General features: G+C 40.3%; 1 protein-coding gene and 1 long non-coding RNA gene across 2 annotated transcripts; one reads left to right on the top strand and one right to left on the bottom strand.

Annotated features, from left to right (window-relative positions):
* The first annotated feature begins 594 nt into the window (after nucleotides 1-594).
* Nucleotides 595-3744, top strand: LOC113544044 (uncharacterized). Its single transcript, XR_003404470.3, has 4 exons — nucleotides 595-1123; nucleotides 1217-1302; nucleotides 1776-1921; nucleotides 2018-3744. It is a non-coding gene; the product is annotated as an uncharacterized LOC113544044 (long non-coding RNA).
* Nucleotides 3721-26373, bottom strand: fam163ba (family with sequence similarity 163 member B, genome duplicate a). Its single transcript, XM_026942637.3, has 3 exons — nucleotides 25583-26373; nucleotides 10236-10351; nucleotides 3721-5945 (listed from the first exon to the last, which is right to left on the bottom strand). The coding sequence occupies exons 2-3, from the start codon at nucleotides 10326-10328 to the stop codon at nucleotides 5538-5540; spliced, it is 501 nt and encodes a 166-aa protein (XP_026798438.1). The 5' UTR covers nucleotides 10329-10351; nucleotides 25583-26373; the 3' UTR covers nucleotides 3721-5537.
* Between the last annotated feature and the right edge of the window lie 739 nt (nucleotides 26374-27112).

Below are 27112 nucleotides of genomic sequence, written 5' to 3'. Positions count from 1 at the left end.
GGTTCAAAGAAATAGGGGCGGAACAGAACGTGACGCTGTTGCTAGCTAGTGCAACACGTCAACGCCTCCGCCATATTGGAGAGGTTCCGATTCAGCGCAAGCATATAGAAGACAAGGGAGGGAGTCAGGACTACTTTGATCAAATCAGCTGCAGCTCGCATTATGTTTAATAGATTTTCACAAACTTTACCTTTAGCTAAAGACGTCCTAAGTTTCTGTATATGTCAGAATTTAAAATTGAACTTTAACCCAAAACTAGCCAATAGTAAAGTGTCAGTGTGGTATCAGGATACAGTGCTTGTATTTGCCTTTTTAATATTAAAAAATAATGTCAAATGTTGGTGGAATAAAAGAGTGCATTCTTACTGTCCTGAAAGAGCGTATTTTGTAGTTGTATCCCTTTTAAGAGCTAGTTTTATTCCATAGAAATGTGCTATTTATTTTGATGTTAAATTTAAAGAGTGCAATTTTATGTTTGACCAGCAGGTGGCAGTAAAATGCAATAAAATTATTCACCGGCTTCCATTTACCTGCAAATGTTTGTTTAGAGCGGAAGCATGACACGTGATGTGGACCACCAATAATCAACCAATCAGGACAGGGAGGAGAGGTACTCACCTGTCAGTCAGAAAGCCCCGCCCTCTTGCAGTCAGGTGTTTTAGCCTAATCATGTGATTTTTATCTTCTAAGCTAAATTGATTGGACCTGTCGCAGTGCATTATGGGAGTACAGGAGTGTGCACAATATTTATTAGGAAGCTTTCATGGTTATAAAACGAAAAAAAAAAGATCATTAGTGTACTATGTAGTAAATGTGGTGTAGTTGTAGTTGTTTATATTAAAAATCTATGTGGTCACGTGGGTATGGGAGGAGCTCCAAAGAAGTTTCCAAAAGTTGTTCATGAAAATCCTTTACCAGAATCCAGACAGATTCATCTGAAGCACCTTCTGAAGAGCTTTATAATGAGCTGATGAGGTGGTTCAGGTGTGTTAAAGCAGGAAACACACACACACACACACATAGACAGAGTGAAGATGAAGAGGAACCGGTGAAGGAACTGGAGAAGAACCTGCTGTCTCCTGTAAACACTGGAGAATTGAGAGATCAGCCTGGAAGATCTCAGGTGTGTGTGTGTTGGCTTGTATCTCTGTAACTCTGTAGTTAAAGTCTGTAAAAGTTTCTCCTGAACATCTCGCCTTGTGCTGTTCTGCTCCAGGTTTGACTCTGAATCACAGCTCCTTCCTCCGCCAAGCTTTTCCTGGAAGTCACACAGGCGTCTGAGCTCGTCAGGTGGAACACAAGGTGAGTCTGCAGGTCTTTAGTGTAGAACTAGAACTATAAATGCAGCAGGGGAGTTTTTATATTTGAAATGAAACTATATCTGAATTCATGAAGAAAATCAATTCAGGTTGAAACATTTTAAGCAGTGATGATTAAAAAAAATTATAATTACTAGTAATTATTAAAAATGCAAAGCCACTGACCATGAATCCTGAGACAGTCAGTAAAAAGTGTGTGTGTGTGTGTGTGTGTGTGCATTGTGGAGATTCTGGTGGATGCTTTTTTGAGAATTGACAGAAAACAGTTTGAGTAAAATGTTCATTAAATTCTTCGACACCCTGCTGACGGATTGTTTCACCAACATTACATGTAACTAAAAGAGGATAAAAAGTATGAGGTGCTGTTCTTTAATAAATAAAAACGATTTCTTCGCTCTCCTCCTCTCTGTGGGACACGAGCGCTTCGTTATCCGCTTCACTGCCCTGCGGCTGAAGCGTGTAAAGTTCAAGCCCGGGTCTTCCTCAGACACACGGCTCCTCGCTGATCCTCATCAGCTCCGGAAAGAGGAGAACAAGTCGAACGTCAGAGATGGAGAGGTGGAAAAGAATTGGCTCAATATCAGCTCTCTTGAGTTAACGAGGTGAAATTGGTTCATTAATATAATATAATATAATTAGAGGGTGATCAATTGAACAGCACATTCAGAGTAAACTGATGGAAATCTCCTGCGTGTCAGGTGTTTGGTGTCCATCACAGGAGAACATCTCCAGATCTTCAGAGCAGGTTTCCGTGGAAGCTGAGGTAAAATCGTGAAATCTCCTAAACGTCAAATAAAAGAGTATTTCAGTTAATCCCTTTTTATTAGCTATGAGATGCTTTGGTTATGAGAAGCAGAATTAACCAATCAGATTCATGCATTTTATTTTCTCATTTCTGTTTATTTCTTTCACTGATATCGAGGTGATGGATGATGAAATGCAGGAGGAGAAAAAGATCGAGCTTTATCAGATAAAATGACGTTTCTCCTTTATTATTATTATTATTATTAGTAGTAGTAGTAGTAGTATCTTATTGCAGTCATTTTCAGTAGAACGTTTGTGTTATTAATATGGCATCATGATGGATTGTCTTAAATGATTTAAAATAAAAAAAATTGTTTCATTTCCACTCCTGCTGCTGTCTGACATCACGTCACACTTCTCAGTTTAATTATACAGCTCACGAGGTGAATGTATTTAGTGTCCTTCTGTTTCCTCACTCCTCCATGTGTGCTTTGTGATTCATTTACTGCCTTTATTCATCATTCATCCTTAGTAACGGCCCGGTCAGGGTCACGCCGGTTTAAATTAGGCTACTAGTTTGTGTAAATCACACAAAAACAATCCCACGCACATCTGTAATAAAGCGCGGTTATGAACTGGAGTGATGTAGCTGAGGCTGAGGAACTGTTAGAGCCAGGATTCACACACACTGCTGACGTTTCTGTCTGGTTCTGAGGATTTTCTGTTATTTCCAGGGGCGGAGCTTTAGGGTTCATTTTTACTTCCAAAAAACAGTGTCTGATCTAGGCCACGCCCACTTCAGTCCTCGTTTAAACCCCTACAGAACAGTGCTTAGGATAATAACTAATATGGATGGCCACAGCAAGGACATCTGAAAGAACATCTGAGCGATTTGTTTCAATATGATTAGAAATGATTAGAAATAAAAATGATTCTACTGGTTTAGAAAAATTGGGCTGAAATCAACGGAATTACGTTACAAATCTAAACGTACAAACCTGTTCAGACGTCTTTACACAAGACAAACACTACAGAACTAAAATCAAAGTTTTAAAATCAAGCAGGAAGTGATGCGACGGGAGATATGTTCGCTGTTGACCGTGTTCACGCCGCCGGGTTTGTGAGACGTCGGGTAGAAATTCAGCGTTGAGCGAGTTTTCCATGTTGGACGTTGGGATTTTCCGAGTTCTCAGTGTAACGGATTGCAGCATTAATCCGAATACAGAGCCGGATATTTGGAGCATTAAACAGACACAGAGAGCCATCGTCCTGCGTATAGATATATATACGACAAAACCTTCAGGAAAGTGTAAAGTAACTGGAACTACTTTTTAATTGTAAAGATGGAAGAATAGACGGAAATCCATAAGGGCAAATCTGGGAAGATTTTCTCTTGCGTCTGAACATCTGTAGAACATCTGCAGCTTTACGTTTCTGTTTTCTAGTCGTGTAATTTAAACTTTTATTCAACTTTTATTCAACTTCTATTCTGAGTGAGTTTGGAGTAAACAGAATTCCTCTTCTCTCCAAATTCTCAAATGATGAACTATATGAGTGCTACTAACATACGGGTTGCCAGATCTGCAGTTTTCCTGTGAAATTGGTTTACTTTTGACTTTCTGCCGCAGTGTAAATATTGTTTTTTTTGTCTGTGGGATGTTTGTGGGATGTTTTGTGTAAAGTTATTATTAATGTTTTGCAAGACAAGTAATGAACCTGGAGTTTCATGGTTATTAAAATGTTGTGAATTATTTTTATTTCATAAACAGGTGAAGTATCAGGGGGAAAAAATGATATAAGAATTAAAAATAATATTAAACTTAATTTTACTGTATAAATGTGATAGTTGTGAGTTAGTTAACAGGTTTAATAATTCTTATGTATAGTTTTCTTTATTTATAAAACTATACTGTGTACTAATGAGACTATTTTTGATGTTTAAGACAAACTGCATGTTTTAGCTTCTTCATTAAAATTCCATCCCACTATATTACTTTGGAAATATTTACAGTTTTATTTATGCTGTTGGAGTTTAGTTCCAGGTTTGTGAGTGTCTGGTTTTCTAGTTTTGGCTTCAGATGTGTTTTCTTGATTATTGGGCTGATGATCTGGCAACCCATCACTCTTAATTCACTTAATACACATGAAATAATCTCAGATTTTCTCCAGTTTTATTATCAACATCGTGTTCATAGTTGTACAGGTTAAAACGTGACATCACTTCAGGAACATGAAACCCAAAAATAGCATTAATGTACAGCAAAGCAGCAATGAGTATATCTAATAATAATAATAATAATAATAATAATAATAATAATACTTACTAATTTCTCCTAAATTCATTGCACTTGCTTGTCTTATCTGGCCTAAAGAGAGAGAGAGAGAGTGTGTGTGTGTGTGTGTGAAAGGACACACACAGTACGACTACATGGTGCTTGCGAAAGTCAAATAATCACCATTAGGACAAAATCTCACTGTTAAACCTGCAAAGAATAAATATGAAATATTAAAAATGAATTATTTCTGTAACTCAAGGCCTTCATACAAAATAATTCAGAAGAATAAGTCAGTCATTTTGTCTGTTATATCAGTACTGTGAAAGAAGAGCAACACACAAAGTCAGGCTCGTAATAAACCAAATTCAGTCCATCAGAGTTTAGAAAGAGCGAGTAGCCCTTATAATCCGAGTCCAAGCCGCGTCAAAGCTTCACGCTGTGTGAGAAAGTCTTTAAATAATTCCCGTGAATCCGGCGAACTCAGCGACCTCGCGCTTCTCTTCATGAAGAAAAGATGAAAATGTTCCAGATAAAACAGTAAAATTTCTAAACAGAAGAAAGACTTTCTAATAAGAGAAAGATAAAAACATCTATCTGTTTCTGGATTAACACACTGTAGTGGAAATTTAAGAAATAAAATCAAAGTCCATGTTTTTGTCCTGTTTATTTTTTTACATTACATTTATTTCAAATATTTTATTGCAGCCCAGATTAGAGCTTGTGTTTTCTCTTCAGTTGGTTGTTTTTTTTTTTTTTTTTCATTTTTATTTTACGATATAATCCTGATAAAATATCAACCGTCACATCATCCATACACACACACACACACACACGCACGCACACACACACACACACACACGTGCACGCACAGACGATACAAAAATGACAAGTTATATGTACAAAAGAAAGTGACGTCAACCGTTTTGCTTTTCTTTAATAAAATGAAACGATCACACAACCTCTCCCAAGCCCTTTTTTCTTCAATTCTCCAAACCAACACCAGAGATCGGGAATATTTCATTTTATCTATCCTTTTCCAACATTTAATCTTCATACCTTTTCATCTTGTCTGTTTGTGTAGTAAAACTTTACGCTGCATCGAGCGTTCACTGAGCCCAAGCTCTAACTGAGCGTCCACATTGGCCTGTGTTTGGACCTCCAGGCCTGCAGGGGGCGCAGGTCAGACGCTCTCCATGCGCTAGACGTCGGTGCTGATGCTGCAGCTGCGTGTGAACATCTGTCTCATGGTGACGGAGCGGTTCAGGTTGAGCTTGTGGTAGTTGGGCAGCGGCGTGGGCAGCTCCAGCTCGGGCTGCTGGACGCTGCGGAAGCTCAGACGCTCGCCGCCGTTCCTCAGGCCGTCCGGCTGCTGCAGGTAGAAGGGCATGTCGTAGTGCGTGCAGGACGGGCAGAACGTCTGCGAGCGGGTCAGCTTGCGCGCCGGCGGCGGGGGCGTGAACAGGGCCGGCCCGTTGGGGGTGGGCGCCGCGGGGACGGCAGGAGCCAGGATGTTGTGGTTGGAGTGTATAGGCGGCAGACGAGACGTCACGGCAAAGTCAGGCTCCTCCTCCTCCGACTCGGACTCCTCCTTCTTACAGCAATAATACTAAAACACAATAAAAACAAGCGAATAGATTACACACCCTCCTTGAAATTCTGGGTTCTGATTGGTCAGAAGGTGTTGATTAATTCTCTCTAACAGCAGCTCTGACAGTAGCGCAGGTTTATATTATTGCGCTCGTTTTAATACGTTATCGTTTCTATAGTAACAGCTCATTCACAGGGACGCGTACAGCGGACGCTCCACGCAAACAGATTTTACTGTGAGGAGACCTTAATTATTTAGCATTTATGGAAGGAGTCTCCAGTGTCAGCGCTTTGTAACCGTTTTCCGACGTCATCAGGACAGAGGAGTTTACGCTTCTTTGTGGTTTCTCGGTAACACGACAAGCTGCGTTTTTTTTTTTTTCATCTTATTAACTTCAAGAGAGAAAAGAGAGGCTGCTGAGGGAACGACTGTCCTGACTGAGAACAGGAACGAACTTGTTTCATGAACTAATGTAACTATAAGAAGATAAAAAGTACATGTTGTTTTTTTAGTAAATAAACAGTTGTAATCGTTGTTAAGTTGCTGTGGTATAAAAGGAATAAAACACTTGGGGATGAGCTGTTAAAGGAAGAGGATGAACCTCAGGGTGGTAACAGGAACTCGTCTGTAGTGGAGTGAAATGATGAACACGTGATGATGATCTTGTAGAGAGGATGGTATAAATCGGAGTCAGGATCTTCTGTCCATCACCGTGTCTGCTGTCTCTCTGCAGAACCCTAAAACCCAGGCATCGTTCTTCATCCGCGGATTACTGAGATAGCCGGAATGGATTGGTGACATGATCCTAACAAAGCTTCAAAGCTGCTGTTGGACTTGTTACTAAGACAACAAGCTCAAACGAGAGCGGATCACGCATTTCTGAGCGTTTTACGAATACAGAAAATTATACACATGATATAACAGGAACATGCTGCGTGATTGCTAAATCAGGGTCATTATTACAAGTCCTTGAGTTAATTATTTTAAAATAAAGTGCTGTCATGAGCAGAGAAAGGGACCAGGATATGAACAAGCAGCTTACAGCTGGAGCTGCCACTCGTGTTTATGAATCATAAGCGTGGGCGACATGACAGAAATATCATATCACAATATGTATCATGACGTACAGGTTTCCAACAAACTGCCAGCAAAACAGTAGTAACAGTTTAAAAAAAAAAGTTTGATGTGTTTATTATGTCTAAAAAAATTACTTACAGCTGAAAAGAAAAAAATTAAAATGCTAATAAATTCTAATATTAAATAAAAAATAATTTTCAATTTAATAATTGAATGATTGAATAAATGAATAATTCTTACAATTTGTAAAGAGTTTGTACTGAATCTTTCATCGAATCAGCTGCATCCACTCAGAGTTTGTAGTGATTTAAAATCGAAAAAGAAGTTGATCACGTTTAAAAAGTTGCATTATCTCAGGAAAGTGTATCGTGATGTAAAAAGTATCGTGATATCGTTATTATATCATCATATCGCCCAGCCCTACACCTGGATCTGAGACCGTGCCGTTTCCACCCACGGCATCATTTTAGAGAAAATGTAAATGTTACAGAGAAATGATTTTATCTGGGGGAAAAAAGAAAAAGTGCTGAATATTGTATTTTCTTTAATGTCATACAAACGCTTGGTCTAGCGGATTGTTGTTTCCTGCTGTTTATAATCAAGTTTTATGTCTAGAAATATTTCACTTCAGTACTTTTGAAAGCTTTACAGAATTCCAGAAAGTCTTTCACACACAACCGTGTACATTAATTTTTATATATATAATTTTGTTTCCATTTCACTGCAGGTTATACACTGTATATAATTATGTATGTGACAAAATCTTGAAATCTATTTTATTTTATATTGAGACTCTGAAGTAGATCATTTCTAAATGAATGCACCTTTAACCATGGTGGAATGTAACCATGACGACGGATATAAATATCTGTTTAGTATCAGCCTGTGTTCTCACTGTGCAATCACACTTACAAAAAAAGAAAGAAAAATGAATATTAAAGCCTAAACTACTGCTGGTCGTGTGGAATAATGAGCCGCAGGGTGCTAATGGAGTGGATTAAAGGACATTTAATGAAAACTGGGACAGATCCACAGGACAGGAAAAAAAAAATTAGGATAAGGTCAAGGCCTCATTTGTAGTGAATAATGAAAGCTGTCTTTGGTTCACCTTCATTTAAATCATCTGATCTAGAAATAGTTTGAGTTTAAGGGCTGTTAATGAGTAAAAGACCTCAAATTCAGTGTAAAGTAAGTGTGTGTGTGTGTCTGTGTGTGTGAAGTGGACACACTGTAGGACACATGAGGCCTCGGTCATGCCAATCTTCCTACTGAGAACCTTCTCCTACAGAAGGAACTAATGATGTCGTTCGCAAACGAGTCGACTCTTTGAGCCGGCTCTTTAGGTGATTTCTGGGAGTCATTTGCAAATGAGTCGACTCTTTTTGAGCCGGCTCTTTTGGGTGAGCTCTTGGGAGTCATTTGCAAACGAGTCGACTCTATGAACCGGGTCCTTTAGGTGAGCTCTTGGGAGTCGTTCACAAACGAGTCGACTCTTTGAGCCGGCTCCTTTAGGTGAGCTCTGGGAGTCGTTCACAAACGAGTCGACTCTTTGAGCCGGCTCCTTTAGGTGAGCTCTGGGAGTCGTTCACAAACGAGTCGACTCTTTGAGCCGGCTCCTTTAGGTGAGCTCTGGGAGTCGTTCACAAACGAGTCGACTCTTTGAGCCGGCTCCTTTAGGTGAGCGCTGGTAGTTCTTGCTGTTCTTGCTCTTTTTTTGTTTAAGGACACAACAAGTACATCAGTATTTGATATCCGTGATTCTGTAACACCGTTAGTCACACAGTGCATCTGTAATCAAAAAGAATCTAATGAACAGCTGAGTCATTTGGCACAGAGTAACAGTGTAGAGCCAGTGCATGTTAAGACGTGTATTTATGCTGATAAATGTACAGAAATCTTCTTGAAATTCTACTTCAATGAGAATTAAGAGCAGACACAGGAGGTAGGATAATATTAATATGAGAATACATACTCTAGTGAGTTAATTATGCAGTGCTTTGGTGTGGTTTTGAAGAAACAAAAAAAGAAACTCGAAATGAATTGTTAGAAAGTCGAAAGAGTCAGCTCTTATTGGCGATATGAGCCAACTGATCCGATTCACTGAAAAGCGCTGAAATTGCCATCAGTACACAGCAGCCTCTGGACCCCAATGGCCCGCTTTTTAAGGTCTCAAAAAGAGGACATGTCTGGGACATCGAGGACGTTTGATCAACCTTAAATAAAGTCTACAATCTTTTAGAGGAGTTGTGTGTAAATGTTTTTATGGCCTGAACTAAACATTCCCACCAGATTTACAAAAGTTTCACTGATTATCTTCATCCTCACAGCAGGAACTGCGGATTTACATTTAGCCACACCCACAAAACTCCATAAAAGGCAGGGAAACCTGTAAGCGACAAAATGACAACTAAACAGTGAAAGAGAGCCTCCTAAATGCAGCGAGAGCTAAATCATCCAATAACGCAGCTCAGCCATCGCATTGCAGCGTGTCAGCACACTAGCACTTCCTGCTTTTATAGGGCGCCGTTACTTTTGTCCTGATTGTCTTAATTTATGGATTTGTTTTGGAATTGCTTTCTTTCAAGTCAGTAATATGAAGTGATTGAATTTCACAAAATGTTCATTAAATTGGTGTGTAATTGCAATAAATGAGTGTTTTAAACCTAACAGTGTAATCTGTATATAAAATCAGCGTGACTCATCGACAGTGATGAAATATAAACCCCACCAATCGAGGTTCACATTAATGAGTCTCCTTATATGGTAATGTAAGAAAGATTACTCAGGATTTTCACGAATTCCACATTTCTGATGTAAAAGCTACTTCAAAGAATTTACGAATGAATTCCTTCGTATCCAGAGCGATGAACGAGGCTAAACGTACACAACATCTAAACCCGAGTGTAAACTGTTAAGACAAACGCTGCAGCGTCTCTGACTCATCCCGCACCTCGACTTTTCTCAGCTGACGTGTTCCGACTCTTACAACATGTGAAAACATGGCGTGTTGTATCAGCGCGATCACAGCAGGAGTACGGAGCTGTCCTTAGCGAGCTGGAAACGTGACCTGACTTGTCGATTGAGAAGGCTGTGTGCGAGAGATAGAGCACTTAAACTCCCAGTGCCGTTTATTACGATGAGACGGAGCTGATTTTACTGCAGTACAGAGAGAGAGAGAGAGAGAGAGAGAGAGGAAAGGAAGGAGGAAACTAGCGTTTCAAGCTGACTTACCTGCAGTCTACAGTAGCACAGTACTGCGATGATGCACAGTAAGATTACTGTAGCTAGAATCCCGCCTGTGATGACCACTGTCCCGGCTGTCATTCGAAAAGCTCTCCATCAACACCCTGAGAGACAGAGACAGAGACACACACACACACACACACACAGAGGATGGTGAGATTAAAAATAAAGTCTGAGCACAGCAGAGTGTCCTTGTGATCAAAAAAGAGCTCTTTAACATCACAGGAAGCTGACTGAAATCCATTAACTTCAATCAAATGCGTCAAAAGCATAAGCCATGCACATGTCCTCCTCCACCGTATACAGCTTAAACACAACACGAACAAGTAACGCAGGCTGGAGCAGGAAGTGATGCGGGGTGTAACGGAGAGACCGTGCCGTGATCGAGAGCCTCCATGACGTCCACAGCCGAGAGATTAGAATGAGATCAAGGCTCGGTCAGGAGGACGGCAGAGAGATGGAGTGATGTTAATCTTTAGGTCATGGCTACCTCATACAGTGGACAACAGAGCTAAACTAAAGTGTGTGTGTATGTGTGTGTGTGTGTGCGCGCCTGGAAAACCCATTGGATGTCATGCAACCTGAATTTAGCAAACCATAGTAGAAATAATTTTAATAATTCAGCTTTCTAACCCTGCTTTGGCGTCTTCCTGTTAAGATCACGTTGTGTAAATTCTCTAGCTAAGCGTGATTTTCTCATCCTTCGATCAAATTTTTGTTTGACACTGAAACAAAACAGACATAATCCTAATCAATTCAGCTTCTAATCGGATAGCGACTCTCAAAATGTCCGCCATGCTCCTGCTCCGTCACATCATCATCATCATCATCATCGTCATTGAAACAGAGAAGAGCGCTTCCACGCTCTGCACAGAGGTTTTCAGCTGTTTAAATAAGAGAATTAAAAGATGATAATAACAAGAACTTGATCTAACAGAACAGAAGCGAGTGAATGAGTGATGAACAGGCGGCGATGAAGCTCGTTGTTTAAACACCGCGAGCTGATGAGACGGAGACTGATGTGGACGATGCTGAGAATCGAAGTGAGAACTCATTTCCTGTTCAGTCTTTAGTATCTGTCAGGAAAGCTGTTTTCCATTTTCTCTTGCGATCGAGAAACATGTAGTTTTCAGAACTGTGTATAGTAGAAAATGTCAAAATGGATCATATGAAGGGATGTATAGACTCTCCTGTAAAATCTATACACGTTTAAAGTGTATTTTATATTGTACTCAAACCTGTGAGTGTGTCACTCTCCTTGCATTTTCACTGACACAGAGAAAGGGGTTTCAGGGGAAATGGATGATGCACGCTGTACTAATGTCTCGAGGAATTCACTGGAGCTGATCATTAGGATTTGTCATTTTACCAGATCATCCATAATTTGTATAGAATTGTGTCGAGAATTCTCCGTCTTGCCGTTCTGTCTCCACGTCACACACCTCCATACCGTGGACTCGGGGAAAGTGTGAGTCTAAATAATCAGCAATACACAATCATGGCCTTTTTTTAGGCGTTTTTTTTTGCTGTGAATCCTCGCTGGACTGATATTTTAGGTCTCAAAAAGAGGACGTGTCTGGGACACAGAGGACGTCTGGCCTTCCGAAAATAACAGCCACAATCAGGATGCTTTTAGACCAGACTTCATTTTGTACCTGAACTGAATTTTTTCTATATTTATTAAACACATCAGTAAAGTAAAGCAGGAGTGAATACTACAGAGATCAAAATTAGGTAGATAATTATGCTGAAATCTTTTTTTTTTTAATTTTTATTATTATTATTATTATAGAAGGCTATTGTGTATCTATATTAGGTTTAACTATTTTAACTGTTATGTCTATTATGATGTCTTTACACATGTTGCTTTTCATCTTTAGGTTTACGTTATAGATCTCCCGGTTTGGTGGAGTGTTGAAACTTCACATCTGAACATCTCCTAAGCTTTATCTTCACTTATTTTGTGAATTTGGATCGGTGAGCTTTTCTTACTTTCTGCAGAGGTTCAGAGTTTTTAGTGTCTACATTATTTACATTAAACACGTATTAACCCTTTTTTTAGAACTGCAATAAATACCAAGTTTGCATTTTTTTTTTCTTTTTCTTCTTAAATGCATAAGTCGCTGTTAGATTTCTCGTGACCAACCATTTAATTGTAGTTAAATTGAGGATTAAAGGTGTTTAATCCCCTTTATATTGTCTGAGTTTAGGAATGATGGTTATCTGATTAAAACACAAACAGTCTAGCTTTCTTCATAAATTTCATGATTCTAAAGAGAAAGTTTTGCAAACGCTCTTTTTCTCTTTAGTATTGTAACTTCCTGTCATTTAGACAGAGCTGTGTGTGTGTGTGTGTGTGTGAGCCGTATCTGTCTGGGCCAATCAGCCGAGCTGTCCTCGGGTAACTCGTACCTGCCCAATGGAATCGAATTATAGCGTCCTAATCCGATTCGTCCAGTCCCCAAATGTAATCAATAGTCCTGGGTTGGAAATGAAACAGGACTGTTGGTTTTTATTAGATCCTGAGAAGATGAAGTGTGGAGACGGAGCAGCGTGAACGGGAAGGAGGAGAGCCTGCTGGGTTTAGATGCGGGGGGTTGTGGGCGGAGTCACGCCGACTCAGACAGCTTGTGTATTGTTTTTTTTTTGAGGATATAATGGATAACGAATGTAGTGAGGTTTATATTGTGTTCATTAGAGATGACGTCCGTCCTTGTGCATTAATGCGCACACTGGGTTTTATTTATCTCTCTGGATAGGAATGAATTTATTCATTAGTTCACAGGAGCGTTTACACAAGAAAAGTGGCATTTATGAAAATACAGGTAGTTTGGAAAAATGTTCGTATCCTGAGTTTGTGCAAATTTACATGTGAGATCGGCTTTAAATCATATAACTGATGAGTTACTGAGGTTTTATATACAGATTACGCAGTCAAGTTTAAATCCCTTCTTTATTTACATACACACCATTTTAACCAACAAGTTCTCTAACGCAGATTGCATATAAATGACCTGAAAGAAAGTGATTCCAAAACAAATCCATAAATTATGACAGATAAGACTAGCCGTTCAATCAGGACCAAAGTAATGGCACCCTATACTGGAAGATTTTGCGTATGCGACGCTTAGGAGATGCTCTTTCATCATTTAGTTGTCATTTTGTCATTTTCAGCACCCTTTGCCTTTTATGGAGTTTTGTGGGTGTGGCTAAATCATCTGCGCTGTGGATGTGCTTGGTAATTTACATCTGATTGGCTTTTAATATGTGAGTATGAAGAAAATCAGGAACACTTTTGTAAATCTGGCAGGAGTTAATTGGTTCAGCTTGGTCACAACAACCTTTACACACACTTTACTAAAAGATTAATTAATAAAGCTCGGAGTCTTCAGAGTCTCTCTCACACACACACACACACACACACACACACACACAGATGTTTAAATCAGACGTTAACTTCCCATCTGGTAGCCCATGTGTTCTTTGTTTTATTTCACACTCGTGTGTGCTGATGTTGACATTTAGCATCAGAGTGAAGCCTGCAAGCTAGTATTAGTTTACTAAATAGCTGGCAGTTAATCAGCTAATTAAATTACATACAAAAATGTAATTAAAATACCTGTTTAAAAAAGACAAATTAAAATAAAATTTTTAGTAGAATATCTTAATAACCCTAATACGTGATAAAAGATTAAGCAATTATCATTCTAGAATTTAATATCGGCCAATTACAGGAATCAGATTCGCATTTCCAGTCACACACACACACACACACACACACACACACGGGTTGATGAACTTGAACATTCATTATGGAGCAGGCAGATGCAGGACGTCTCTCCCACCTCCCCGAGGGAGAACTTAATTACATCTCTGTGTGGAGTGTGTTGATATAATGCGGCATATAGCATTAATTATTTACCACACACACACACACAGTATTACTGGTGACAGTAACCATGTTACTGAACCGCTCTGTTCCACAAACGTGTTTAAAAACAGAACAATGCCTTGTGATTATCTTTTCATTTTGTAGTTTGTTTGACCATCCTGAAGTGTTTTATTCCTCTTATACCACAGCAGTTCACCAGCCGTTACAATTCTTCTTCCTTTCTATCCGTTTATTGTTAAATGTAATGTTCCTAGATTCGCTAAACAGTCGTTCCCTCACCAGACTCTTTCTCTCTCTCTTTCTCTTTCTCTCTCTCTCTTTCTCTCTCTTGAAGTGAATAAGAGCAACAAAAAAAAAACGCAGCTTGTCATGTTACCGAGAAACCAAGGTGTTGCTATAGAAACGATATCATCTCTCCGCTGCATATTGAACACGAGAAGTGAGAGTTTTTGTTAATGGAAGTGAGTGATACAAAGATAGGGTGCCAATATTTTTATTCTTAAAAATATTAAAAATGTTAAAAAAAAAAAAAAAGTCATTTCAATACAAGATACAAAAAGCTAAAATGCAACAAAACTGCGAAGAGGCACTGTTTTGTAGGGAATGGGAATGGAAATGGGAATGGGAATGGGAGTGTGTGTTTGTGTGTGTTGGACCTGCAGAAGGTGCAGTAATGCAGCGTGACGGCTGAAAGGAACGCGGCCGGGATGAGCTCGCTGCTCGTTTGTGTCTCGGTGAGAAATGGCGCTTGTCACCGACGATAACTTGTGTGTGATGAGTGGAATGGAAGAAGCCGCTTCACTCCGTCCTGCCTGTACGCCTCACGTTTACAGATAACGTGGAATACAGACGTGACGTGGGTGTAATACAACACCGAGCTCCGCAGCATCGCACTTCCTGACCACGTTAATATTAATAACATACCGATGCTGCAGGGATGAATTATCTTAAACACACACACACACACACACGCGCGTTCAGAGGGTCTTATGTTCACATGGCATCAAGGTGCCTCTCAGATATTACAGGGATTGAATTAAGCTTCGTAGCAGAGTTCATTCATGAGGACTGCTGACGTGGAAAATATTCCGACATTTGATCCGTGAGTTCCGTTATCCAAACCCTGTCCACACGGATACGTTAAAAAATGGGTTTTCTTCTCCATTTTCAAAAAAAATTCCCAAAGAGCATTTAAAAAAATATTTCAATCCAAAATAGATGGATTTTTTTTTAAATACCATTTTATTTAATACTGAAAGAGAAGAAAAAAATCTGTAAACATTTTAATATATTTTTTTAAATTTTACGTACAAAAATGCACCAAAAAATCTGCTGCTTCAAGTCAGTATATGATTAAATTTTTTTGTTTGTTTGTTTTTTTTATCACAACATCCATGATATCACCAAAAAAGCATATTGTGACGTAATTAATCATGATATTGATGTTATATCGTTGTATCGCCCAGCCCTAGTGGAGAAAGTTTTAGATTTTCTTTCTGGTTTCGATCATCTGCACATCTTCAGTGGATTTTCATCTTTTATTTTAATTCTGAGTTCTTTCAGCTGATGTCATGACGTACTACACGGAGTGTAAACTCCTTTCCCTATGATTCAGTCCCAGTAATTCAGTGTGTGTGTGTGTGTGTGTGTGTGTGTGTGTGTGTGTGAAGAACCAGACAAGGGAAAAATGACGGAAACAACAAAACACACTCGATATACACGTATAAAAAAGCAAGTAGACTTCAAGTAAGACCTCAAAGTAAAAACAGCTTCATAAACCAGGAGAAAACGCACCCCGTTTATTTTACTGTTCAATCATTTAACATACAAGCTCCGCCTACATATTGTAGGCCACGCCCCCAATGGAGTAACAGAGTGATTCAGCTTCAATATTTCATGCTCCATCTGTTTTTTTCCTCTATTGTTGAAACTTCAGTTACTTTTCTGATCAACGACGTTTGGATTAAAGCAGGGGAAATTTTTTGGGTGTACTATTTCTTAATAAATAAATAAATAAATACATGTTTATATAGCACATTGCATATAATAAAAATACAACTAAAGTGTTTTATAGTGTTAAATAAAAAAACCAGCAGAAAAGAAAAAAGTTAAAAAAAAAAGGAATAAAAATGCAATAAACAATAGAAGAGGAAGACAATAAAAGAAAGAATAAAAATAAAAATATAATAATGTAAAAAAAAAAAAAAGCACAATAATTAAAATAATATAAAAGTAATGTGAAATCTAGTTGCCAAAAAAAGAGCCTGACGAAAGTTTGTTGGGAATGTCGTCCAGATATTTGGTGTATTTTGACGTTTCACACGTGACGAACGCTAGATGATCTTAAAGACACGCTTTGGAACAGAGTTCATCAGATTGCCGTCACAGGAAAGTCTTCAGGAGAGTAAATATGATGAATAACAGTTTGCATAACCGTATGACCTCAGAAGAACCTTAATGTCTTTACATGAGAACCAGACAGTCATAAAGTTCTCCTTCATCACTGAGTCATCGTCTGAGGGGAAAAACAGCACGGACGCAGAGTTACTCTCGACTGAACACGAGCACAAGCTGGACATCTGCGGCTGGAAGCCAATAAAACACAGCGCTCAAACGTCTGAAATCAACACGTTTCGTGTGTGTGTGTGTGTGTGTGTGTGTGTGTGTGTGTGTGTGTGTGTGTGTGAGAGACTAAGTGACTGTGTGTTGCTGTTACAGGAAAATCATTTATATTATCCATCATTTTCTTTTTATTTATTTTTATATTCTTTCATATTGAGGTTATAAAACTGTAATATGTGTGTGTGTGTGTGTGTGTGTGTGTGAGAGATCACACTTTTCATTCGCTATTTTGAGTCGAATTAATAAAATAAAGTCAGAGTTTGTTAATTCGATGCGCTCTGCTGTAAAGAAAACATGCTCACGGTGTGAAGAATAATCTGACCAAGCAACATCTGCGACTCTTACAGAGAAACTTTAACTTCATTCATCACTTTATCCAGAAAATATATAAAATATTCCCTCCTCCAGATAAGCTGCGTCCGTGATTAAGATGCGTCTCCTCTGATGTTCTGTGTCTGGGGGAAATAAATAAATTGTGGGCTTTAAATAATGATATTATTAATATCTCCATATTTTATGTATTTAATATTGTTCTTAAATAATGAGTTTTTGAGTGTGTTCACAGCCAAAATCTAAATGTATACATTTCAGCGTGACGTATCGTGGTTAAACCAAAGCGTCAGACAGTAGCACTGGACTTAACACAAGCACAAATATGCTTAATGGCTACATGTTCTTTGTTTTTGTTTTACTTCCTGGTTTGGTTATTGACTCCGCCCTCTACTTTCTGGCATTGTTTTGTTTTACTCATTTTTTTTTAATGGTTCTGACACTTAGCTTCTTGTGTACGGTATTCTCAGGTGTTTCCTGGCTTTGACCCAAACCTTGCTTTACTTTTTGATCTAACACACACATGGAGAAAAGCGCTATCTGCCCTCTTCCACATACATGAGCTCAGAGACTGCTATGATTGGCTGTTGGCACTTTGATTGACAGGGCAGAGAGAGTATGCGGCGTCATCGGGATTCCAGCTCTCAGTCTCGTGGTGATGGAGCGAAAGCTTTTGTGTCGCGCCGCTCGGGAGTCTCGCTTTACTGTCCGATTGTTTTGCTGTGGAGTTTATTGTTTTAGGTTTGGCGTTTTATAAAACAGCACATGCATTTGTTAAATAAATCCTGTCCAATTTAAGGCTTTAGAGTTCCACGAAGATTTCGCATTCCTTATTTAGTTGCTAGTCTGCGTTCAGTAGTAGTGATGAAATTGTAATAAAAACACAAGAAGCTAACCACTGAGAGTTTAGCTGAACTGTCGTCTGTTATGTTTGTTTTAACCTGAAGTTGTGTTTGTTCATGAGAAATTCTCAGTTTCTGGAAGTCTATAACATCATCATAAAGCATTAAATCTAAGGGAAGTGTATGGAATGATGAACTATAAACTGTAAATAAATCTGTGTTTAAAATGTTACACGTGGTTCTCTAACCAGGCCAGTTCTATAATCCTGTTTAGCGTCTGTGTAGTGTGTAATTGCTTTTTAAATTATTTAATTAAACACAGTCGTGTAAAATCGATATCATAATCTACATGAACACACACACACACACACACACACACACTGCTGTGAGAATCGTAATTCCGGTCCTTGCTTTAGTTAAGACATTAAAGTTGATTAATAACGAGTCTCTCTGTGCAGTGATGAGATGAGACTCTTTCACCGTGACTGAAATCTGTTTGTCGACAAATGGCTGCCTGCAGACCGGCTGGGTCACGGGTCACGCCACCGCGACCTTCACGCCACGCTAAATGACGTCACGTCGCCATGACAACAGGACTAAAGTGTCCAGTAGGAGTCATTCGCACCGCTGCACATGTACAGCCGGACTACAGCCAGGCGTCTCTGTGTCCTAAACTACATTTACTGGAGATGCCTTCAAGAGTTCAAGTATTCAAGTTTTCTAGAATATTCTTAATTTAATAGTAAAACAAACAAAAAGCTGAGCTGTTTGAAGGAGTTAAAGGAGTTAAAGGTGGGCAGTATGATGTGATCTCTGTAATGCGATACTTTGAGAGAAAAACCCCAATAAAACTAAAATACTCTCGTTAAGGAGGTGCGAAATGTAAATAATAAACAGCGTGTGTGTCGATTATTTTCCTATAACAGCACGTCCCCAAGTATTTTATTCCTCTTCCACCACAGCAATTACAATTTTTATTTATTAAAGAATGACACGTAATGCTTTGTATCCATTTATAGTTGCATTTAACGTCCAAGAAATGAGTTAGTTCCTGTTATCGCTTACGTTATAGCAGCTATAAACACTCGTTCCCTCACAAGCCTCTCTTTATTCTCTCTATTGAAGTTAATAAGACAAAAGAAAACCTACAGAAACCTAGAAACCACAAAAACTCCTCTGTCCTGAAAAGGTCGGAAAACTGAGTTACAGCTTTAAAGTTACAGTTACAAAGCACTGACACTGGAGACTCCTTCCATCAATGTTACATATTATTTGTATTATTATTATACAACATTTACTCTTCTTACAGAAAACTGCAGCACGTCAACGATTATCTTTAATCTGTTTATTATCAGTGGAGCGTCCGCTGTACACGTGCCTGTGAATGAGCGGTTACTATGGAAACGATAACGTATCAGACCGAGTGCATTAATATAACCCTGCGCTACTGTCAGAGCTGCTGTTATAGAAAACTAATCAACACCTTCAACAGAACAGCTTCTGAACGTTTTGTCATGGTTTGTTCTTCTTGCTGGCACTTTGTTAGGAAGCTGCAGAAAAACTAAATCACACCACAATGCAAGTTTATCCAAAAATGTCTCCGAGTATGGCGTTGTGTATTTGTCTTCTCCCACACTTACTTCTCATCCAGTTACAAGACGAACAGCAAAGCGTGCGAGGTGAAAAATCAGGTGTTTGAGCCCAAAGCCTTATTCATGTCGGCAGAACAACAGCTTTTATCTGCTCTGATCTTTCATATCTAAAGTAACAAAGGGCTTATTTTATTGCACATGGACTAAAACTGACACACACACACACACACACACACACACACACAGCCCACAGAGACTGGGAAAGTAAAAATAGAGTTGTACTTCAATACAAAATTCAAAAGAGGAGATTTGGTTCTTCTGTAGATTTTCTTGTGGGTCTTATATTCATCAAGGGTGTGTGTGTGTGTGTGTGTGTGTGTGTGTGTGTGTGTGTTTTGTGCACTTTTATATTACTTTAAAAATATATGGTGCTTATAGGATGCTTGTAGATATTAGTAAGTTAGTATGAGTCTTATGAAAGATTCTTTAGTTTTTCCATTTTTAATACGATTCCGATATAAAGGCTCCGATTATTAGCCGATGTCTGATTCTCGTTCTGATACTGATACAAAACTGTTTCCACTTGAATGAATGTAAAAGTCTGATGCTATAAAGACGCATCGTTTGCTAGATTGTTCTTTTAGCTAATGAGCATACAAAATAAATTCAGGTAAATTAATATTATATACCATATACACTGGTTTTGTTTTATTTTATTTTCTGTTGGTTTTTCTTACAGGTTTATTCTATAGTAAGGTCACCTGTCAATCACCCTTGGTGGGCGGGATCAGCTATTATTGTATGATTATGGATAACATAAAAACATCAATAATTTCAGGGAACTTGACGTTTCAGATGTTGTATTTAAAAGGAACATTATTATATTCATGTCTTATAATGTGCTTAAGGTGGAAAATAACGATCATCATCGAGCTGTTTTATAGAAAATGCAAAAAACTTCAGTCAACATCACACAGGTTATGGCACAGTCTTTGAAGGAAATGTTGTGTGTAGCATCCTAAAGAGCTGCAGATGCCTACAGAAGGGAGAGAAACCCCTTTAAGAACATTCAGCTCTCCAGAGAAGGTTCCTTGAGGAACCGTTTATCTACAGCATGAGTGGAACGGATTGGAAAACTCCAGTCTGATTCATTTTTACTGAAATTATCTTCCACCTTCAGAAAGTCACTGCTCTAAAAAAACAACAACTCAGAAGTCAAAAAAAGCAGTGTGACATGATGATCTTGTCCCTCAGTCGTCTCCTCTAAACGTCCGACTGTGTGAAATGGATCTCGGTGCCTTTGTCCATCCTCACACCTGAGGAAACGGTCTGCCTCCAGCGTGGACGAAACACAAACCCAGCTGTGGGTCATTCGGATCGAACTTCTCTGACTCAGAGTGCTGATGCGGGAGCTCTGCTCCTCGGTTTAGATTCGAGCGGATGTGATGGTGACGGTGTGGAAGCGGGAGGAGATACTGAATCAGCACTCGCCTCTCGCAGCGTGGAGATCGATCTTCACACGTGGACTTTGTAGAGACTGAATCATCGTCATCGCCGTCATCGACTCGGCACAGTGGACAGTGGTGTGATTTCCTTTTCGACATGTTTTTATCAAACTCCGCTCAAATCTGTTCACGTTCACGGCCTCCCACAGCGCCGGGCTGCAAACGCCACTCGCGTGGTGAAGAGACACAACTGAGAGCTGAAGTGTTAAAGCTTTTTTTTTTTTAAAAAAATTATCAATATTTACTCCACAGTGCTGTTGAATTGTGGATTAGTTTTCTATAACAGCAGCTCTGACAGTAGTGCAAGTTTATATTAATGCACTCATCCTAATACGTTACCGTTTCTATAGTAACAGCTCATTGACAGGGACGTGTACAGCGGACACTTCACCTAAACACATAAAAATCTATGTAATTGTTGATTTGTTGACATTTTCTGTAAATTTAACATTTATGAAAGGAGTCTCCAGTGTCAGCGCTTTGTAACAGTCAGAGGTAAAGCTGTGAATTTTCCAACACCTTCAGGACAGAGGAGTTTACGCTTCTTTGCGGTTTCTCAGTAACACGACAAGCTGCGTTTTTTTTCGAGAGAGAAAGAGACTGGTGAGAGGACGACAGTTTATAGCTGCTATAACGTAAGTGAAAACAGGAACTAACTCGTTTCACACACATTAAGTGTAACTATAAACAGGTTAAAAGCATGCCTCATTCTTTAATAAATAAATTGTAATAGTTGGTAAATTACTGCGGTGTAAGAGGAATAAAACACTTGGGGGCGTGCTGTTAGAGGAAAATAATCAACTTCAGGTTTGTAACAGTAACTCTGCTTCATCACACCACCCTGTCACCACACACACACACACACACACACACACACACACACACACACACACACACAGACACACACACCTCAAAGACTTGTCTGTCATTTGAAGGTGGACTTTATTCCTATTAAAGATGGCAGAATAACGAGATTATAAAAGAGACCAATCAGTGATCTGCACCATTTCTAGCTCCGCCCACATGTTCCTGTTCAGGAGAAAGAGGAACCAAATTCAGTACAGGTACTAACAGTACGAGCCACTGAGTAATGGCAATGAGGAGAAAATGTGAGATGACGCATTTGTTGCTGTGGCGAAGCAGACTGTCCTCTGTGTGTGTGTGTGTGTGTGTGTGTGTGTGTGTGCGCCAGCAGCGCAGCTATGAGCTTTGTCGTCGCTCCTCTCTGAACATCTGAGGCTGTAAAGCTGTGTGATGAAGTGATGTGTCCTGCTGAGTAAAACTTCCTCCTCACGCCAGCTGCATGCGACGCTGCGATGTTTGTGATTGCTCAGGGAGCACCAGCGCTGTTGCCGATTTAATTTATCAGTTTAGCACAAGCGAAACAGAATGCAGGCCAAAAAAAACCCTGCTGCTTTAATAGTCTCTGTAAGATGCAGGAGATGAAAGCTGAGAGATAATGAACACTTGGTCAGCACGGCCTCGTGGGAAAGAGGAGCGGACATATTGTTTCTCCGGTCCAGGCATGCCGGCAGACGCTGAGGGTGATGTGCCCTTGGATGAGGAGGCATGGCAGCTGCTTCACTAACAGCGGGGGTGGGAATTGTGTGTGTGTGTGTGTGTGTGGGATTCAGAAACATGCTGTGGGAGGAAAAAGAGGAGGATGGCGAGGAGGGGTGGACTGCAAGGGACATGCCTGGTTCAGTGGGTGGGGCTTAGCTATTTGCTGGCTCTCCATCAAAAGGAAGTGGTAATATTTAGATTGGCATTATTTGTTTATTAGCTCTTGCGATCTTCCTTCAGGAATTAAATGCTTTCATGCTGCCTTTGTGGTCATGGACGAGGCGTGGCCTTTGAGCCACTAAAGGAAGGAGGCATCCCAGTAAAGGAAGGAGGTGTGGCCTCAGTGCCTGTTCCAGTGATGGGGGTTGGTCTCTGTGTATGTTAGTCCTAGTAGAGGAAGAAGGCGTGGCCTCTAAAGGATGGAGGTGTGACTTTTCAGTCTGACAGTGAAAGTGTTCTGACTTCTGTCTGTTCTAATGAAGGAGGCGTGGCCTCTGTGCCTCCTGGCCTCAGTAAAGGAAGTAGGTGTGGCGTGTGCCTCAGTCTCAAAAGAGCAAAGAGGTGTGGCTATTGTTACAGTCTTAGTAAAAGAGGCGTGGCCAATGTGCCTTTTCCAATGAAGGCAGTGTAGCTCCTGTTCCAGTGAAGGAGGCGTGGCCTCTCTACCTCATAGTCGGTCAGTCTTAGTGAAAGGACGAGGCGTGGCCTCTCCTCTGTGCGTGTTGTGTTCAGTAGAGGAAGGAGGCGTGGCCTCTCCTCTGTGCGTGTTGTGTTCAGTAGAGGAAGGAGGCGTGGCCTCTCATCTGTGCGTGTTGGGTTCAGTAGAGGAAGGAGGCGTGGCCTCTCCTCTGTGCGTGTTGTGTTCAGTAGAGGAAGGAGGCGTGGCCTCTCCTCTGTGCGTGTTGTGTTCAGTAGAGGAAGGAGGCGTGGCCTCTCCTCTGTGCGTGTTGTGTTCAGTAGAGGAAGGAGGCATGGCCTCTGTGCCTGTCAGTTTCAGTAAAGGAAGGAGGCGTGGCTTCTGTACTTCAGTGTTAGTAGAGAATGGAGGCGTGGAAAGAGGTGTGGCCTCGGTGCCTCATAAACCCAGTAGAGCGAGTGGGTGTGGCTTAAATTAAACCTGAACTGTTTACACACTGAATCCTGTGTCGCTTTATCTGATACTGAAACAGCTCTGAATGATGTCATATCGAATCGTGGCTGTTTCAGAATCATCTTTCGTACATCGGATTGTTGGTCGTTTATCGAAATTCACGTCACATCGTCTCAGTGGAGAAAGAGGCGGTCCACTGCTCACAGGGTTTGAACTGTGGAATAAGAGAGTTTCATTTCTGCTTTGAGAGAAGTATTAATCAGAATCACTGAATCAGACTCTAATGATTTAATTGGTGACCACAAAAGGGGGCGGGGCCTGAGAAAGAGAGGAAAGTGACCTTTAGATAGACACCTTTTGTGTGTGTGTGTGTGTGTGTGTGTGTGTGTGTGAGCGAGAGAGAGAGAGGCTGAGGGGGAGGGTGATGAGTGGAGGAGTAGAGAAAGTGATGGGGGAGGAAAAGCAGAATTCGTTAATGTGATTATTTAGGAAATGCCCTCCCCCCTTTACAGCCTCGGCCCGCTGAAACCGAGAAGCTCTAACCTCGCTGAGGCTTATGGGAAATGGAGGCTGTGGTATTTAGTGTTTAGTGTTGTTTGAAAAGCAGACCATGATCACATTTCACATCTGAGTATTGTTAAGAGAAAAAGCTTTCCTCAGGTCGAACCTTTTCATGGAGGCTTTATAAAGTTTGGTTCTGATGTTAGAATCATCTCCTGTATTTAAAAAATATATATTTTAGCACACAAACAGCTTTTAGCATCATCTGTGAGTTTGCACGATTTTTAAACGTTTGTATTTGCTATTATTTAAGCTTTATTTCCTTCGGGACCGTGAGAACCTGCAGACTAACAATTTCTGTGCAGAAGGAAGTCTGTACATGTGAGAAAATCCAGGGGTTCAAACACGCAGGTGATGCAGTGGAAGAAAACATCACTACAAAATGGTGCGAAGGTTTTTCAGGAGAAAACTAATAACAGTACCAGTTATAATGTTAGAAGTTGCCAACTAATAAGAGATTAAATACACTGTACAGATATTTGCACATCTCCAAGCTCAGCAGTTTCCCATTTTAATACTTATTTATGAATATTTCATTCAAAATGGCTGTGCATTCCCAGCTGGCAAAACTATCTAGTAAAATATTGTTAAATATGTATTAAAATTGAACATTTCTGGGCCTTGAGAACATGCAGATAAGTGTTAACTTGCATTATTTGCAGTGGGATTTGCAGAAGGCGGCGTGTAGGCGTATGCGAATAACGAATAGTTTCTATTATTCATTGCATTGTTTAATAATATTGAATGCACAGAGAGAAAAAGAGTTAACTGTTGTTATAAGATATGACGAGTGCACGTGTGTTGTCATTTGCATGGCTTTGCAATTCCAAGAACAAACCGGAAGTTAGTTTAGGTCTCACAACCATCAGCAAACTTCAGGACCATGGACAGAGCAGATTTACAGCTCGGCCTGAAAATGATCCAGACCAGATCTAGAGAGGAAAATGGTCCGGTCAGGGAGAGAGAGAGAGAGAGAGAGAGAGAGAGAGACTGCAGCTCCAGGTCTGCTTCCTGTAAATGCCAGGCATGAGCTTTAAACACCGTGTGAAGGAGTGTGAACGTGTTGTGGAGTCAGAGGCGCGGCAGCAACCTTAAAGCTCAGGATGGAAAATACGCATCAGAAATGTCACTGATTTACTGAATTACATCAGAGTGTGTGTTGATGTCCAGGTGGAACTGGCTGTGGTGATAATAAACACTAGGAACTGTGCGGATTTCTTCTTTTCCGCGCAGAAATGCAGAAAAACGAAGCTTGACTTCGTGCGCAAACTGATGCGCAAAATGAAAACCGGGCAAGTTTTGAAAAACCCGACTTAAATAAACAGGTTTTAAACTTACCTTCAGCAGCCGTGGAATGAATCAGATCACATGCATGAAGAAGCAGCGGCTCTGGAGAAGCTCATCCGGATCATGGACGAAATCAGAGCTCAGAGATCATGGAGAACTGAGCGCCATGAAAGCCGCGGCGGGGTCGATTCTTCAGCCGGGAGAGCTGTCGGGGAAATCTGCCTTAAGAGCCGCGCAGGATGACTTCAACATCAGGCGACGATGAGGCGCAGGACGACGGCGAGCTTCGTGGATCTACTGCGTGTTAAAAGAAATTACACATGAATCAGCAGTCGCGTTTAACATCCACCGTCTCTCCGGAGTTCCGTCTGCGGGAGCGCAGCGAAGCCGACGCGTTATAAGCGCTCTGCTAACGTAATGAGGAGCCGCTGAGGAGCTGCTGAGGAGCCGCTGAGGAGCCGCTGAGGAGCCGCTGAGGAGCCTCTGCGTCCGGACTCCACACAAGCCAAAGCCTCGAGTCGCAGTAGAGGAGAAAAAAAAATCACACGCCAGGGCTGGGTTGCCAGATTGGAGCGCATGGATTACAGCGGGTTAAACTCCTCCCACAATTCACTCTACACTATAACCCATGAAGAGAAATGTAAATAATTACCCATGATTAAATAAGGAATAAATCAGCAACAAAGTGGAGTTACTGTTACCATCCTGAAGTTATTTTCCTATAACAGCACACCCCCAAGTGTTTTATTCCTCTTACACCACAGCGATTTAGCAGTGATTTCCTAATCAAAGCAGGAATTTGTCCATTTCTTTTTTTATTAAAGAACAAATCATTATATTTTTATCCATTTGTAGTTACATGTAAAAACATTACTTCCTGTTCTCACTTAAACCATTCCCTCACCACCTTTTTTTTTTTTTTTTTTTTTTTTTTTTTTTTTTTTTTAAACCTGGAGCTGATTTCTTTCTAGCCCAGACTGTAGATACTGTTCATGCAGCCTATCAGTGAGAGTCGTGTCAGGTGATCATGCAGAGTGACACGCCCCCTCGATCGTAACACGTCATCAGCAGTGATTGAGAAGGTACGTGTGAAATAATCAACGTGAATGAGGTGAATTATTAAAAGTAAACACACACTGATGAGACCTCGTGATATAACGCTCTGCTCAGTGCTAATAGTTTCATGGTCGAGATATTAATAGAGTTTAGATTTTAGCCCAAACATTGAACTTCAGCAGCAGCCTCACTGGAAACACGTGGGTAACTTTCAGAGCTTTTAGCACAGAGGTCACAGCAACAGTCTGAGATCTGTCCTGTCACGTACCTGCCTGAGGACAAATAGACAAACTGGGTGTTTAGAGAGCAAGAAAAGTTCATTTGGGGAAAAGATTCATATAAAAAAAACCCGAAAGGGGAAGAAGAAGAACTGATTATTTCGTATATTATGTGTTTAAGATAATGTCACTAGAGTTGCTCGAAAATGTTTGTGTGTAGAATTTTTTTTTTAAATCTCTAACAAGAAAAAAGTTGTCTTCCTCCCTACCAACATCTCTGCAAAATATCTGCAAAATATCTGCCTGT

The sequence above is a fragment of the Pangasianodon hypophthalmus genome, chromosome 17 (assembly GCF_027358585.1).
Source record: "Pangasianodon hypophthalmus isolate fPanHyp1 chromosome 17, fPanHyp1.pri, whole genome shotgun sequence".
Lineage (NCBI taxonomy): Eukaryota > Metazoa > Chordata > Actinopteri > Siluriformes > Pangasiidae > Pangasianodon > Pangasianodon hypophthalmus.
Note: the sequence above shows the minus strand (reverse complement) of the source record. Positions and strands in the feature narration are given on the sequence as shown.